The 18,160-nt window shown below is 47.2% G+C and overlaps 1 protein-coding gene across 1 annotated transcript in view; it reads left to right on the plus strand.

The window, feature by feature from the left end:
- mpp7a (MAGUK p55 scaffold protein 7a) overlaps positions 1-18,160 on the plus strand; it is a 160,535-nt gene that overhangs the window by 114,353 nt on the left and 28,022 nt on the right. The window contains exons 8-12 of the mRNA XM_080417489.1: positions 2,391-2,472; positions 2,570-2,655; positions 3,361-3,435; positions 5,223-5,419; positions 6,175-6,239. Of these exons, the coding sequence (XP_080273615.1) occupies positions 2,391-2,472; positions 2,570-2,655; positions 3,361-3,435; positions 5,223-5,419; positions 6,175-6,239 (505 nt within the window). The remainder of the gene's footprint in view (positions 1-2,390; positions 2,473-2,569; positions 2,656-3,360; positions 3,436-5,222; positions 5,420-6,174; positions 6,240-18,160) is intronic.

The following is an 18,160-nucleotide window of genomic DNA, read 5'->3' on the forward strand; positions in this document are numbered from 1 at the left end:
AGTGGCTGGTGACTCCATGTACTGTGTATTTGAGGAGAATGTGGTTGTCTACACTAGAACCTGTTTTCTTAATCCTGCGCCCACCTACTCCCAGCTGGATTTCTGGCCATTACCGCCCCGCTTCCACTATGGTTTCGACCCGATCCGCCCACAGTATATTTTTGACAGCCCACTCCAGCAAGCAGCCTGCTTGCGCAATGTTTTCACTGAGACCTAAATAGGGGGGGGGGGACTGGAGTCCATGGACCGTTAAAGCACCATGGACAGAGACACTGTTGGCTGGGCTAACTGCTTATTAGCTATTACTAAATACATGTATACTGTACCTGTTGTAGCAGCTGTTAATAAAGAGAAGCATACTGTACCTCTCGTACGGGTAATAACGTTTCAAAATGATGTTCTCTTCTGCGTGACTGTCAATTGCCTCATCAAATGACAGTCCATACTTCCCAGTCAGAAATGTAACTGTGCTCTTTTGATACCTCAATAAAATTATATAGTGTGCATATCGAAAAACAAGAGATGAGAAAACATCAATGTGCGATGTCTTCATTTATTTACCTGAACCGATTATTTGACAAGGGTTTCATCATAGTGATTATTCATAAGCTTGTCCACTCACCTCTCAATGACTTTGAAGGGATAGTTCACCCCAAAAAAATACTTTTTTTCCTATCGATTAGTCACCCCATGGAGACTTGAAGACACTTTGTCGAATTGCTAAGCCAATAATTTGATGACCAGCGGACCGGTAGGCAGCGGTTCCGGTAGGAAACACAAAGGAGACTCTTTGTGTCTCCTACCGGAACCGCTGCCGGTCATCAAATTATTGTCTTAGGAAAAAAACAAACATGATTTCAAATCTCCAATCTTTCAAATCAATAGGAAAAAAGTCATTTTGGGGGTGAACTGTCCCTTTAATGCATCAAACGTTTGCCACGCAGTGCCTAGATTGTGACATATCTGACCTATCCTTGGTTATTATTTATTTTTCTCTTTTGACAGTCCAGCAACTCACAGCAATGTTACCACTTTAACCCTATATTACTAACCAAGGTCCCCCAGGGAGTCTACACACTTGGTCCCCTCCTTTCTGCACCAAATCTCTTTGCCAAAAATAGCCCATCTACAAGCTCATAGATTGATTTGATTTGATTTTATTAGACGTTATACAGGAGAAAAACACATGTTACATCATGTTCATCATAGAAACGTCAAGGATGCAGACACAGAAAAGTCTTGCGACTTGTTTTCATTGTGGTCCTTGGTCTGAGACAAACAACACTGCAACAGAATACATACAGGTAAACAGTACAATAATAAATAAAACAATCAATTGCTACACTACCTACAGCATAAATACATATAATCACATTGCTAACATAAGTGACCCTACTATTCTGCAACGTTTTCTAATAGCCATGCTTTGACCCTGGTCTTAAAAAGGAGATGGCTGCTGGTGCTCTTTATGGTCAGGGGTAGCGAGTTCCAGTTAACTGCTCCTCCAAATCTAAATGAGCGTTTTCCCATTTCAGTGGTGAACGTGGGCATGGTCAGGTCTGCTATGCTGGCTCTGGTTAGGTGGATTGGCTATTTTCACCAATGTTTGCCTGTTTCCGCCAATGTGCACCTATTATGACATACCCAGAATAGAGTCACATGGGTAAAAGTGGTTAAAATAATGCCTGTGGGGATCCCAATCTCAATGCTCTATTCTCTCTACCAAAAAGAGAAATTAAACATTTGCCCAGGACCCAAACTAGTGAAAATAGCAGATCTATAAGCTCACAAGGTGTCGCTTCATGCCACGTTGTGAGCTTGAAGATCTGCTATTTTCACTACTTCTTGAACGTTGTTTTTTTATTTGTTTTATTTGTTTTTATATTTATGAAATACTTTAGAAAAATGTTGGAATTGTTTTTAATTGATTCAAAGTTGTGATTTTTTTGTTGAAACTTTTTTAAATCCTCTCTCTGTATATATATATAAATATATATTTATGTAGGAAATGAAAAAAAGGGGGTCCGCGACCCAAACATGGGTCCCCCACTGACCACAAACCCACTGTTTGGTAAACAGTGCTCTAGGCTACTGGCCTTATCAGACCAACAGCAGTGGTTATCAGTGACAGGAACTAAATACATGGGGGTATTGGCATAACAACAAAATTGGGGAGGAAAGAAAATTAAAGGCATAAAAAATGTATTTGTTAATTATTGACAAAACAAACAACTTCTGCAAAATGCTACAGTACATTGATATCTAGCAGTAGTAATGAAGTCAGAGCCGTCTATCACAAAAATTGGCCCAATATGGTGGTGTGTAATAAATGCCGACCTGAGTCACTCACCAGTATTCTGTTCCCTTCTGTTTGTCTGTGTGTGACGCAGGGGGCTACCATAAAGCGAGACGAGCAGACGGGCGCCATCTTTGTTGCCAGGATCATGAGGGGAGGTGCAGCAGACAGAAGTGGTCAGTTCTCTTAAGACGTTTCTTTCTCTCTTTCATGCAACATTATTGTATAGCCAAGGTTTGTTTTTAATCACCTACTTGTTTGTGTCATATATAGGTCTGATTCATGTAGGAGACGAACTGAGGGAGGTCAATGGGATTCCTGTGGATGACAAGAAGCCAGAAGAAATTATCCGTATTTTGGTAGGCTTGGGGTGTGTGTGTGTGTGTGTGTGTGTGTGTGTGTGTGTGTGTGCATGTTGTGTGCCTCTACATGCTGTACGAGTGCTGCTTCCTTCTTCAGAGCGGCAGTCCTGTTTATGATGGCAGAGCTCCATCCAAAGTCATCCAGGGCTCTTAAGACTTTATCCCTGTGCTGAAAACCCATCATTGGGCCTCCACAACGAGACTTCCCGGCCTTCAGACCACATGCAGAGAGCCACGCGGTCCCCCTGGACGAGCTAGACGCTGTGTAGTCCCTCCAAGCGAGCTCCGCCGCAGGCCTCAGAATGAGCTCCGTCATAGGCCTCGGCTCTGCCAGCGGGACCAGACTAGAGAGAGAGAGAGAGAGAGAGAGAGAGAGAGATGGCGAGAGGAAGCCACTGGAGTGCTGGAGGCCTTTTAAAATGCTGTGGCTTCAGGAGCAGATGAAAGCTCTCAAACCACCCCCCACCCCCCGCACTCTCTCTCTCTCCGCGCCAAGACAAGTCATCCAATCCTAATAACCCTGTTCCATTGTTGAAAAATCAAACAGCACTTCACATTAAGAGGCTCTCATTGGATTAGGATTAGGTGCTTTGTGAATTATTTGCAGACTGAGCGGTCTGACGTGCCGTTTTCTTTCCCTCTCCCATCTGCTGCAAACCCTCCCCCACCCTCCCCGCTATCTGTCTTTCTCCAATATCGCAGGCCCAGTCGCAAGGGGCCATTACCTTCAAAGTTGTCCCGGGCATCAAGGACGAGGCGCCATGCAAGGAGCCCAAGGTAGGTTGTGTGTGCTGGCTTGGTCGTTATGTTGATTGGGTTACACCGATGGACGTTAGTAGTACGTGGACAACATGAGAGCTGATGAGATGCCAAGCATTCTTCCTGCAACTCCCCATCTGCAGGAGCTGATCTGTGCACGCTCTAGGGGAGATGAGGGGGGAAACTTATAGCTGTAATATATTAATGTGAGGGATACACTGTACAGTAACCTCACCCTTGTGTACAACGTTTTGAAACTGGATGCAGAACATATTTGGGATGGTGTGTGTTACTGTGTGCGATCGAGCGTAATATACTCGCCCCCCCAGTGTTCAGTAAGTCACAGCGATGCTGTGTGGGCGTTTCACCGCTTAACCTCCGCTATCATTTCATCATTCTCACCCACTGCAGTGCTGATGTATCGTTTCTCACACACATCTATCAAACGGCAGCCGGGTGGGGGGTGGAGGGGTCGTGTTCACTCTCAAGGTTTAAGCTCGGAGGGGTCAAAGCGTTAGCTGGGAAGCCATTACTCACACCGCTTCCCTTGTAGATGTGGGCGGACAGGAAGAGGTGGGCCACTTATCTCTTTTGTCTGTGTTTAATGACTTTAAAGGTGCTCATTTTAAGGAAGCTGTCTGAGAAATAGTGCACGTGTGCCAAAAGCCTATCCCCCCAAACTAGTCAACGTTCTTTGCGCCAGGTAGCGGAGACAGAGGGACAACACACGAGTAAACGGAGGGGAAAACAAAAAAATGCAAAAGTAAAAGTTGAGATGAGAAAGTGAGTTGCAGCGAGACAAACGGGAGGCGTCGTTATGTATGATGTATGATTGTATTCAGCCGGGGGTGTAGGAGCTGTAGCCAGCGTGGCTGTTCTCCACTCTGACCCAAACTAAAAGTCCCTGTCTGAAACATCCTTTCACTACATGGCGCGTACCTCTCCCTAAATCAACGAGACAGAAAAAACGAATGTAATCTCTCTTTTTTCGTTTTCGTTAGTTTCTGTCCCTCCCTCCCACCTTTACACACACACACACACACACACACACACACACACACACACACACACACACACACACACACACACACACACACACACACACACTTTCCGTCTCCTTTCTCTTTCTCTTCTCTTTCCACATGTACAGAGGTGTCTAAGGAGTGATAACTCACGGTGACGGTACTTTATTTGGACAGAGGACACGGTGAGGTGCTTTAGGTTGCAGCTAGCTGGCCGCAGCGGGAAAACACGTCAAAGAATTTTCCCCTCTCAGGTCCGACCTCCTTTGTGTTGATGAGGTGTGTCCCTCCCCCTCTGCCAAAATGAATTAAACCATCTCAGGAACAAAAAATCCCTCTGTCTTCTTCTTTTATTTTTTATTTTTTTGGTTTGTTCCCTGGTAGGGGACGATTACTGATGTTAATTTAACCGGTGAATCGCTGTAAGTCACCGTGCAGGAGTTTCAATCGGAGCTCTTGACTCAAGAGTAGTTAAGTGTCGCCACGCTTGGTAGAGGCTGACAGTCCGCCCCCCCATCCCACCCTATGTACAAGTGTTGATGGAACAGCCCGGAGAGACTAAATTTGGGAGTGGCTGCAGGTTCTATTCCTGATTGCAAAGACCTTTCCTGGCCAATCACGGTAAGCGACAGTGAAGTGCTGCCCGTGTTACCGCGACGATCTCCCCACAGGCCTCACCTTCATGTCAACGCGCCGAAGCAACGGAAACTTGCGACGAAGCGTCGCTCCCCCTCCCATCTAAAACTCGTCCCTGTCTGTCTCCGTCCTTTGTTGCGCTTCCAGATGTTTGTGAAGGCGCTCTTTGACTACGACCCGAAGGAGGACAAAGCCATCCCGTGTAAAGAGGCCGGACTGCCCTTTAAGAAGGGCTCCATTCTTCAGATCATGTGCCAGGATGACGCAACCTGGTGGCAGGCCAAACACGAGGGGGACAACAACCCTCGTGCGGGCCTCATCCCCTCCAAGCAGTTCCAGGAGAGGTAAGACGGACACACACACACACACTCACACACACACACACACACACACACACACACACACACACACACAGAGAAGGGCCTGTCCTCTCTCTCTCTCTGCCATCTCCTTTTAACAAGCCCTGCCCTGCTATTTTGACTGTCACTGAGATAGAATGCATTTTTTTTTATCCGCATACCCCCACCCCCTCGTGCTTGCCTCACGCTGCCAAAATACTTTGGATTTCCGCGCATGTCTGGCCCCAAAATGAGTAATGACAGAAAATGATAGCGCTGGTACCGGTCCACCTTGGACGGTGAGCGGGTGGAAAATCGCACATCAGTGGCGCGCTCAGGACGGCCGCTGATGTGCAACACAGAGCTCGGGGAACCTGGGGCAGTTTCTTGGCACTGTCCGACGGCACCCGAGAAAAAAAAAAGAAAATATAGAGAGAGACTAAAAGGCAGAAAAAACAATTTAACCCTCAGATTGAGCCCCCGCAATTTTGTCAATGGCATGCATTGTGTTTTCAATTTTCCTCCTGCATCACCAGCGCTCTCTCTTTCTCTTTTTTTTTTTAAATACATTTTTCCCCTCTTGCCCTTCTTACCTGAAAGAATGACATGGACAGCAGCCATCGAAGAACGTATTCTCTCTATCGTAGCAGAACGTGTTTATTATTCCCCGTTCGGTCATAAAAGCTGATGGTTTTATTGTGCCTCCCTCTCTCTCTCTGTCTGTCTGTCTGTGTTGTCTCTCTCTCTCTCTCTCTCTCCAGGAGATTCGCCCTGCGACAGCCCGCTGCACCGCTCCAAATCCACAGGGCCTCCAAAAGAAGATCATGTAAGCATACATCATCTGGTCTGACGGAGGCCCGACAAAATCAATGCTTCACTGCAAACAACAACATGACAATGGTATCGCTATTAGCAACGCAACAGGTGGCTGTGCTTAGGACCGTCTATGCTAGCGAGAGTGTGAAAGGGAAAGAAAAACAGGACAAAAAGAGAGAGGGGAAGAAGGAAGAGAGAGAGAGTGTGTGTGGGGGGAGAGGCCTCCCCCACATATAGGGAAATGAGAAGGAAAAAGTGTGAAAGAGATGAGTGGGAATGAGATAGAGTGAGATAAGAATTAAGGAGAGAGGACAAGACTTAGAGAGACCAGCTGTGTGTGTGTGTGTGTGTGTGTGTGTGTGTGTGTGTGTGTGTGTGTGTGTGTGTGTGTGTGTGTGTGTGTGTGTGTGTGTGTGTGTGTGTGTGTGTGTGTGTGTGTGTGTGTGTGTGTGTGTGTGTGTGTGTGTGTGTGTGTCCATTCGATTGGTTCTGCTCTCACCTCTTATCTATGCATACATGAGAGCGCTACAACAGCCTCCCACCAGTGCAACGGCACTGGTTTGCACTGGTTTACACCCTCTTTCACGTTCAGTGTGTGCTCCCTAACTCTCGCTCTGTCTCACAGACCGTTTCCTACCCTCCTCTCCATCCCTTTCTATGCACTGATGTGGTCAGCAAGCGGGGGTATTGAGTAGGAAGATAGAGGCAGGGGGAAGGGGCTGCCCTCTGGAGACTCCTCTCCTATCTAACCAACTCACCAGCCAACCCACCCTACCCAACATCAGGCTCACCTCCCTGCGTCCTCTGTGTGTGGGGGGGGTGTGTGTGTGTGTGTGTGTGTGTGTGTGTGCGTCGATGTATTGCCGTCTTGCGGAGCGTCTGGGAGACCCAATTGCGGATTAATGATCTGATAGCAGGGCCCGAGGACGTGATAGGCGCTTGGCGTCATAAATTACCGCCCCGACTCTGCTTTGCACATTAACGTGTTTTACTGCGTGTGAACATGTGGGGCTTTGCAGTGCAGTGCGGTGCAGCGCAGTACACCCTGGCCGGGCCCAGAGGTATGCAAGCCTCCGGGGCAGCTAAGCGAGGTGGGAGGAGGACAGAATAGCAGGGGGGGGGGGGAAACGGAGAGAGAGAGAGATTTCTTGTCGAGACGAAACCTGGATGTAGGCGAGAGTAGATGCAGAGATGAAAGGTACGGGAGAGAGGAGACGGGGTGAGTTTAGCTGATGGAGGTACATGAGTTTTTACTCCTTTTACCAGATGCTTCCGGGGATGTACTTAAATGCGCTGGCGTAACACCCAATTGGAGAGATGTGAGTTTATGACCGCATCAATCCCAGGAGTATGAGGTTGTCCTAGACAGGACGTAACATTTCCCCCGTAACACCATATCCACCATATCCAGGGTGACTTTTTTTATAGGTGACAATGCATCCCCAGGGGGGTGTCAACAGTCTCCTAATTAGCCATGGCTTAAAACCCATAAACATAGCAAGTCATAAACTGTGCTAACACAGTTATTAACGGCTAAGTCATCACCCGCCTGTCCAGAAGTGTTTATAATGCACGTTACCGTTATGTGCCCCCACACACCAAGACACACAAACATATACAGTACACACATGCCAAACATGACTCTGCTCAGCTGCTGAGGTGTTTATTCCTGTCCCAATACCCCCTGCCCACCCCCCCCGCCGGCCCTTCGCCTTTTCATCGGCTACAAGCTTTAGCCGTGGAACAACTTCTACACGAGTCCTGTCAACACTCCTTTACTTCCTCCCTTCCTTTTTCGTCTCTTACTTCCATCTCTCTGCAGCATGTCAATCACCTGCGGCTGACATGTATCCAGCCGCATGTTCAGGCCTAATGGAAGCAGACAGGTCCCTGTTCTGTAGTGTAGAGTTGTTTCCCCTCTCCTACCTCTCTGGATTTCACCGAATGCACGCAGAGAGCCCCGAGCAGCAGATGTACATTATGTTTGGCTCAGGCCTGGCCTGGTAGTCACATGGTGGCCATTTTGGAAGAAAACCCAGTATACTGTATATTTGCCCCATTTGTCGATGAAGTCTCCCCGCTCTGAGTTGGCCCCCACGTGTGTGCGTGACTAATGAAACGCGACCCTCTGGATATTCAGCGTTGAAATAACAACGTGAATCTTAGCGCTGACCACCCCTAAACTTAGCATTAGGTTCTTTAACCTCAAAATTCAGACCTCAAGGGAATTATGGATGTTGTAATTTCCTGGTTATGTTCAACCACATACTGCCATGCATGACTCAGGACGGCCAAAAATAGCCCCGGTGAAAGGTTCTAGGGAGACAGTGCTGTACTGTTCTCTCTCTAGTTCTTTGGAATGGCCAGTTCCTCTCACGACTACTCGGACATGTAGGCACGCACTCTCTGCTCAGAAGGCAGGTGTAAGATGTAGTAGCATCCGTATGAGCCCCGTACCTGACAACATAACTCTCCTTTGGAGATCCAGCACTGCTTTCTCCCCAAAGGGATATGCAGTGTGCTCCATAAATATTAGGGGGTGTGTGTATGATGTGCACATGTGAAGTAGTAGGAAGGGCCTTGACACAGCCCCACTCAGGACCCGATGAGTATCCAGCCAATTATAACAGTCCATCATGTGATCATGCGTGGACACACGCACAGGCACGCACGCACGCACAATAGTTCACTTTAATTTCCCGAAAGACGACTCGAAAAGACACGAAGCTGATTTAAGATCGAGTCCAAGAAGTGAGTGGAGGGAGAAAGGGAATGTAAAAAGGGAGTGAAAGTTCGAGAAGAATTGAGCTAATAGAACAGTGAAGCAATTGAGGATGGAGGGAGCCAGGAAGGAAAGGAGACACTGAAAGAAAAGGAGAGCACCGAAGGGTCACATTCAGTAGCAAATGTGACCCAGCGGAGCTGCAGTGGCCGGGTCAGAGAGATGGTGGTGAAGACGTGGATGGATGGATGGATGGATGGAGAGAGAGAGGGCCTGCGTGGCTGCTGCCCTAGGGCCATAAACTATAGCCTAATTGAAGGATACCTAAGAGACCTTGCTGTTACTGAAGAGAGGACGGAGGGAGGGAGTGGTCCCTTTCCCCCCCCCCCTTTCTCTGCCGTTCCAACGCAGGAGCTCTCTGTCGGCTGGAACAATATTGATCTTGGCAAGTGGCCGGCGGCCAGCAATCGCTTAGCCGCGTTCATTTACGGCCAACGTTTACGGCATATAAATAACGGCCTCCCTCGCTTTTCTACTCTCTCACATTCCTTGGGTTATGGAACCGATGTTTAAAGCCCCCTATTTGATAATGAGCTGCGGTGCATTGAGTCGACTATTGCGTTCACTGTAGTTACGATATCAAAGTCTCAGTCCGCCTCTTCGTGGTCTCGGCCCCCCCCCCCCCACCTTTCCCTTGCATCCCATGTCTGGCTCTCCTCCAGTCTGCCTCGTCTCGCCCTCCCCTCCGTTCCCCGAACATCCTGACAGCTCTCTGGGTCCGCCTGACATGCAAACCCTCTCCGCTGTCCAATTGTTTGGCTTTGTGCACTGTCTGCCAAACACGTGGACACACTTATTGCTCACCTTGGGGTCCTCCACCATCTCTTCATTCTCTCCTCAGATGCTCACTCCCCCTTACCCGTCATCTTTCTCTCTCTCTCTCTCTCTCTCTCTCTCTTTCTCTCTCTTTCCAGCATCAGGCCGAACCGGCTATAATCGGTGCCCACGATTGGTCTTCAGTGGCCCTGAAGTCGGCCCTGCGTTCAGTTTAATCTGTCCATTTCACTTCTCAATGGTGATGGTTTAGGACACAAAATGGACTTAGGGAAGAATATGTTCTGTCAATATGTTGACGGGTTAAAGGGGAAATCCACCCATTTTCAATATTTAACTATGTCATTAATATAGCATAAAGGAGTTGTGTGGAAATAAGAAAAAATTTAAAAAAAAAATAACATTGCAAAAAAAATTAACATTGCAAAAAAATTTACATTGCAAATTACACTGTGATGACTCATCATGGTGTAATTTGCAATGTTAATTTTTTTGCAATGTTAAATTTTTTTGCAATGTTAATTTTTTTTTTAATTTTCTCTTATTTCCACACAACTCCTTTATGCTATATTAATGACATAGTTAAATATTGAAAATGGGTGGATTTCCCCTTTAAGCTCAGATAACATCCATGCAGACCACCCTTAAAGCGTTTCAGATTTAGTTATTTTTTCTTACCCCAGACATAAGAATACCCGTCTGCCGGTTACATCGTAAGCATTGCAGAAGTGCTGAGTGTTGTTAATCGTCATACATAAACTTCAGGATGGCTCATTGTAACATTTTGCAATATAAAACCCTCATCACGTAAAGACAGGCTGCCTTCTAATGCAGACCAGCTCTGTCTCTCTCTCTCTCTCTCTCTCTCTCTCTCTCTCTCTCTCTCTCTCTCTCTCTCTCCTTCGCCTCTTCAACCAGAGTCTAAATAATCAGCTCTCCTGCCAAGGCCAAAAAGATCTCATTTCGTGTCATCTGGAAAATTCCACCAGTCTCATCCCGGCAATAAAAATGAGACATAGAAAGAGTAGGGCTCCAGTTTGTTCAAGAGGAAGGCCATCTGTACGTTGGCTGGCAGCGGAGGTGACATCAGCTCATAACTCAGGCCCATTCACGAGGTGTTGACGAGGGGTCATCCCACAGTCCGTTAGCCGCCGTAAGCAGATAGCTGATTATGCTAGCAGCTATACGCAGTGGCAGTATGCCGCCGCACTGTTGAATGATGGACTGAGCTAGCCAGGACTAATCCACAAAAGGATCCAGAGAGCGTGTGAAGAAAGGAAGATGTCTGCAGTTTTAAGACGTGCTTAGCCAATGGAGAGTTGGGCCCCGACCTTGCATGTCCGTCAGTTAGGAGAGCCAGCGGCAGCGTTTGTGGTGATGACAGTGGGGACGATAATGAGGTCGGTTGGTTTTGACGAACGGCCTCCACATGTGCAGCAGTAGCATCATTGTCTACCCTGTGGCCTGGACCTTGTCAACTACGGGTGTCCCTAACCACAGAGACATAAGATATTACACCCAGCATATACCTGCATTCTTTCTACCGTTCATCCGTCTAACTCGGCCATCTGCATTATTTCTATCTTCTATTCCTCCACCGCCTAACCATGGCATCTGGGCGACTTGCGATATATCCCTCACTGTGTGTCCTTTTCCATAGGGGAGTCAGCCATAAGACACACAGTGACTGGGCTGACTGGCTGATGATACAGTAACCAGGCTGACGTCCAGTAAGTGGGTTGACTGGCTAGTGTACCGGCTGACTTCATGCTGAGTAGCAATATGAAGCTGCATATAGCCACAATGTGGGCAGCTACAGCTCCACTCCTCGCTAAATAACAGACTTGTCTCTCTCTGTCACAGTAGATCTGATCATTGAGGTATGGCGGCTCTACTCAGCCGGCTTTGACTGCTCTCAGATCAGAATGTAACGTGACTGAATCAGGCAAAATGTCAGGCTTCGGTTAAATAAAGGCCAATGTTACAGTATGTTTCCACCACGGCAGCATTCTCGGATATAGTGTTTCGCCTGCCGATTTATATTCTGCGGCGTTATCGCATGCGGTTTTTATTAGGCGAGGAATGTTACCGAACAATGTTACAAGACCATTAGGCTACTTGAACTGTTCCTGTATGCAGATAGGCACCAGATGAAAGTCGTACACACTGTAATAAGGGCAGCACTTTGAAAGATTGCAGATATCTCTCACGCACATTTTCTCTGTCCTCTCATGTTTCAAGTATCCCTATATCTTCCTGTTCTTCGCTCCCTTTACCTCCATTTATTTCTCCCTTTCTCGCTTTGTCTTGATCTCTCTCTCTCTGTCTCTGACTGTCTCTCTCTCTCTAAGGCTCCCCTCTCCTGTGCTTCATTCCGACCCTACCAATGATTCTCAGGGTCGGCGTTCAGAAGCTGGTTTTACTTAAGATGTCACATTACAATGGGCGGAGGCAGCATCATGGGGAACATTGCTGTGAACACATACATTAACATGTGAAACAAGATGTCAGATAAAATGCAGGGGTTTCACATTACACTGCCTGCTAAAATAAAATAAAATGAAATAAAAAATGTAACAATGCCAAGCTTAGGCCTGTATAGCTTCTGGTATGAAATCGCCTTGGAGGTAAAAGGCCCTCTGGTTCCTGATCACTCCTGACTGCTGTTATGGCTAGCCATTACCTTCTGCCGTGATGCAACATCTTCCCGAGCTAAGGTGCGCTCTGGGAAATGAACGTGGTGCTGAAAGGTGAGCCCCAGGCTCTGGTAAATGGCATTCTGTATGTTTTGATTTAACCCTGTTTGGCGCAATTGGGAACACGTGAAGGGGAGGAAGCGTCTTTAAGTGCCTCCAAATGTTCATTGCGTATCCCTCTCTCTGTGTGCGTCTTGCACACACACACCGTCTTTTTGCTACCATCACGTAGGATATAAATCTCTATTTTGGCCTTCAGCCGGTGGCTAAATGTTTTATGGTTGGGTTTTTGTTCAAATGGAATTGTTAAAAGAATACAAAATTAATTGAGAGCTATGTAGTAGTGCATTTATTCTAACTTCTTATTTACCAGCTTCACAGTGAAATACGAAGCATGTTAAGTAGTCACTGAATTAACACATAATAACCCCGGAGCAATGTTTGCAATAATAGGTGGCCTGTTGGAGGCCAATAGATCTAAAATATTTTTCTCTATGAAGTGACCACGGATGCACCCCAGCCATGCGCCACAGGCTGTATCTCTCTAGGTAACTGTACAGAGGGTTTTTTTTTCTATCCAAATAGAAACAATAGAATACTAATATAGTTGTTCTCTGTAGGAACATGATGAAAATATTAATAATATACCTGTAATGATAGAAGTACACTGCAAAATCCTATGTGTTGATTTAACTCTGGGAATGTAAAAGGGTCCATTCCTTAGGATTTTGCGGTGTGCAATAGTGACAATAGCAATCAACAGTACATGGCAGTGGAGCTGAGTATTTTTCAAAAAACAAATTGCAAAAGTGTGGGAAAGACATTCCATATTGCAATTGTGTGTAAGAGAAATGACTCGGTTCCATACATCCAATGTTGTTTCTACAGTATAAAGTATGCTACTAACTGAGGCCTAACATTCTCTAGTCTAGACTGTCTAGGCTGCAAGAACTCCAGATTTTAACTCATGTGTTCTGTCATTTGTTTGTCCTTTGTTTTTCTGCTCTTCTAAGACGATGTGCTGGTTGAAGTTGGTAGGTGTCTTTTCCTGTCTTTCTCTCACCGCTCAACGTGTCTCTTTTAATCCGACATTGTCTCTAATGCCAACTCATTTTTTCATTCCTCACCTCGCTTGCACTCACAGCTGTGGATATTGAAGGTATACCGCTCTCTGCAACATGCAAAAAACTATAAAAACCCATTTCCGATCGGTTCCCTTTCAATGTCGTACTTCATACTGAGGTGGACACACCTCCTTACCTCCATCTCACCTCTGTACCCCTGCTCTCCTGTTTTCGTTTGGCTCATCTCCTCGCCGTCAAACCAAAACGTATATTGTTCAAGGGGAACATCAGGCGTCACTGTCAATTTCTCCCGCTAGCGCTGCGGAAGACAGCGCCAGAGACGGAGACTGTTGTCCAGCTCTTCATCTTTCATCGGCTAACTCATCACACTCATTAGATCAGACATCATTTAATCCCAGCAGGGGGATGGATGCTCCATCCCCTTCACACGCACAGCCTCCCCGTACCCTTGGCTCCAACCATCGAGCTCATCCATGCCCTAACCTTCTAGGCTCGCAAGCACATTCCATGAGCTTTGATTCTAGACAAAGACGCCTAACTATCCACCGACGTGTCACCAACGATTAACGGTAACGCGCAAGTTAACAAAACGTACTTGATGTCTTTTTGGGTTCCCTGTACATGTCTGTGTATGTGTGTGTGTGTGTTGGTTTGGTTTTCTACTCGTCCTGTTGCCTTGTACTGTTGTGCTCTTAACCATTACAGATGGGTGGCTTTCTATTGCTAATGTCTGACTGTGCTCTTTATAACATAATGTGCCTCTTTCTTGGCCTTTCTCTTTCTTTCTCTCTCTCCTCCCGTCACCAGAGGATGCCGACTATAATAGTGGACTCCACCTAGGTGAGACGCTGTCTTCTTCTATCCTGTGTGTCCTCTGCCCCTGCCATAGCTGTGTGGTAGATACGTGAAGCAGTGAGGGAAGTGGTTGAGATTGTGCCATTATTTCCATCTTTGTGGCTCCTTTCTCGTTTTCCTTTGATGTCTGTGTGTCGTGCTGTGTGTCATCACAGAGATATTACATCATACCTTATTATGAACAACATTCATAAACTTGGCATATCTTTATGTGTTTTTTCCCCAATGCTGCAACTTGTTGAACTCGGCCTCCCATGTCGGGACACAGGGAGTAGTTGCGCGGCGGTACGCTTGCCGCTAGCTTACACTCTGCTATTTCTGTTCCCTCACTGACAGTATGAGTGCATTGGCTGTGTCTGTCATGGATTTACAGCATGTAGTACTTATCCTGCCTCTGCTGTGGGTCTACACAGACATCTCTGTGAACAGTTCTGGATGGGGTTTGGGTTTAGAGGGACGCCTTGTTTTCCACGCTTTGTTCTGGAGGTCCAGCAATGGCCCCGGTGCCGTTGATGTGGTCCCGGGTTCGGTCTTAATGGCAATTACCGGGCCCCGCTCCGCTTCTATGGCCTGCTCCACGGCGCTGGTTCCAATTCCCTGTTTTGCGCAGAGAATGTTCCTCATCATGTTTTTATTACCACTGTCATTTTACTGACAAATCATAAGGTACAGTCCTCTCTGTAGGACCACAGGCCGTCCTGGCTGGCTCACACACACACACAAATCCCTCTTTCTGTCCATCTCTCTCTCTGCCTCTCTCTCTCTCTCTCTCTCTCCCTTTCTGTTCCTTGGTGTTGAGGTCAGGATGCGGACTGGTCCCCCCCCCCCCCACCCCTGCTAAAACCAGATTTCACAGCAGATCCAGTGCAGGCGTGAGTTTATAAATACAGACTTTGAGCCATGTCTGCCAAGCTCAATCAGTGCTTTGTCATCCTATAGGGGTGACCTCTGCAAAACACTGGCCCAAATTTTCCCCTCCTCCTCTTTCCCCCCCACCCCTCTCTCTTGCTCTCCGACCGTGTTTGCCCTCACTGTCACGCTGCCCTCTGCATGAGGTCACCGACCTCGGCACTAGAGTCGCGACTCAAACAACCAGCAGCACTCTTCCAACAGAGAGAAAGCTGCCTTTTTCTTTTTTGTTGCCTTGTTTTCTCGTCTCCCGGCAGTCCGAACGACGTTTAACTGAAATGGGAGAACGGCGGGTGGAGGTGGTGGAAGACAAAAAAATCTTAAATTATAATAATAACATTTCCGCTGTGAGCGTAGTCGCCGCATGGCTTTTCAGTCTGTTGTATGTGGTTGTATGATTTAGAGTTGGCCTGGCCCTAATAGTTTGAAATCCTAGAATGTACAGATGCTTTTTCAATGCCGCTGAGGTTGCTTAGGGAACTAGAGGGGAACAGTGGGAGGTTGGGGGACAGTTGTCTTTTTTAGTCTTTTAGTTTGTTTTCCTTCCATACCTCTGTCAGTGATGCAACGTCTGCAGCTCGCGTTGCCAAGAGCCGACTTTTGAGTTTCTACTCGGGGGCGAGTGCATTCCTGCGCCCCAGAGATGCAGCTCGGTCTTAGAGCCAGGTCTTCTGACTGGAGAACGGAGTCCAGCTCGGGAGGAAGAGCGTGTCCCGAGATGCCTTCCCCGACAGCCCCCCCCTTTTTTTTTTAAGACAGCAGTGCTCGGGAACCTCTGTCTCAGTCCAGAGAATTAAAGAGATCATTAAGTCGCACTGACACCCAAGGCCCATTCCTTCTCTGGAAGAAACACTAAGACATGTTTTCCCTGCGATCCGTCAACGCAATTTAGCTACAGTCCTAGGAAGAGAAACTCGACACTTGGCCTCGCGATTTTGGATGCGTAGGCATGGTGACATCTCACATTGCTATCATAATCCCCGAAGATCCTGGAAGAGAGAAAAAAAACAACGCACACACACACACACATACACACACCAAACATCCGGAAGGAAAGATGGATGGAAGAATGGGTGGATGCATGGAGGGAAAGCAAGAGAGGTGGCTCTGAGAGCTGGGAAAAGTGGGCTGGGAAAACCATCAGCCTCTCGCAATCCAATTAAGGCCCCGGTTGTGGAAAAATGGAGACGTGTTATAAACTGAAATAAAAAACGCTCCATTTCCAAAACGAGTTTATTTCATCTGTCTGCAGGTTCACTAGCTGTGGATGTGCAGGAGCCAAAACATAGGGGCACAGCGTAAGCCCTGGATTACTGGGTTTTTCCCTCGGTCTGGGTCCAAGTGCTGATGAACCTTACGGCGTAGAATTGAAACAATACACGCTTTAATGGACTTCCAGCATAAGGATGCCAACAGAGCAGCAGGTATACACAGCAGCTTAACAGGTGTTCTTTTACCCGTCTCAGTAGCTGAGAGACATTCCGGAATCGTCTTTGTTCTTTGTGTTTTTTTGTTGTGCATATTCTCCAGTTGAACAACAGCATATAGGCTCAGTGCATCTGGTGCTTGTAGCCCTCCACCCCTGTAGCCCTCCCACCTGCGCTACCGGCCGCAAGCACTGCAGTGGAGGCTGGTGCGGAGAAAAGCCCTGGCGTGTGTTTTCTCTTATTTTCACTGAGGCATCGCGCATCGAGCTACATTTGGAGACGAGACATTCCTGAATCCAAAGAGCTGTGGGATACGACAGAGGGGGAAAAACAAATAGTGCTTGATACAAAACTGACCTATCGCAGCCAAAAGGGCTCGGGCAGCCCATTCCACTGTATAAGCGTGTAACACTTGGGTCGGGTACCACTTTCCACATTGCACAGAGCTGGGGCCATGGAAACTACTCCCAGAATGTGTTCTCCCCACCCCCCCCCAACACACCCTAATGAGTTCACCGTTATGCGTACATATTTCAAACGTCATGGCTAAGAAGTATTTTTTTCTCTTGCTTTCAATTTTGTTTGTTTTCTGTTTCTTTCCTTGAAGGCCATTTAGCCAACTCATCTAACATCCAACATCATGTCCCCTCAGTGAAACTCCATTAAAAGACCACCACTTTTCATTAAAAAGGGAAGGATACCGAAGGACACCGCGTCTTGAACTGTCAGCACAGTTCAAGACAGTTCTGTGGCCATGAATCGGGCCAAGGTACGTGCGCACTCGTCGCGGTTTTGTCCGGAAGCTGCCGTTTGTTGTGGGGGCTTTAGTTGTCGATACAGGGAGGTCTCTCAGGGACAGCCCCGGAAGCCACTTTACTACCCATAATCCTTTTCGCAGATGCCTGTTAGCAACTAGACTACATGGAGGGACCCTGGAGATGGGAGCATTTGAAGGACACATGACTTTCTGTGTGTGTTTTTCTGGACAGGTCCACTACTTTTCGTATGTTCCCATCTCATCACCTCATCTCCTCTCCTCTCCTCTCGCTTTTGAACCTCTCTGAACCTTGTGGGAGTCTGGCACGTGGGGATTGGGAACAAAGGCTTTTCCGGATGAGTTTTACAATATCGTTTGTTGGCCCACAGCGACTCACGGCTCAACTGCTGTCTTTAATGTGGATCTCAGAGATCCAAGTCGCAGTCAGCCTCTGTCGCTTTCTTTTATCATGAAGAAACCCATAACCAGCAAAACGCTACAATACAGGAAGTAAGGGTTATTTATTGATTGAGACATGCTCATTTGAACAGATGAATGGGATTTGGTGAAAGTGTTTTTGTAGTGCAGTGATACTTTCTCCTTCTGCTGATGTTGTAATGATGGCTGACAAGTGGAACCTGTCAGC

The sequence above is a fragment of the Gymnoscopelus braueri genome, assembly GCF_963280865.1.
Source record: "Gymnoscopelus braueri genome assembly, chromosome: 21".
Taxonomy (NCBI): domain Eukaryota; kingdom Metazoa; phylum Chordata; class Actinopteri; order Myctophiformes; family Myctophidae; genus Gymnoscopelus; species Gymnoscopelus braueri.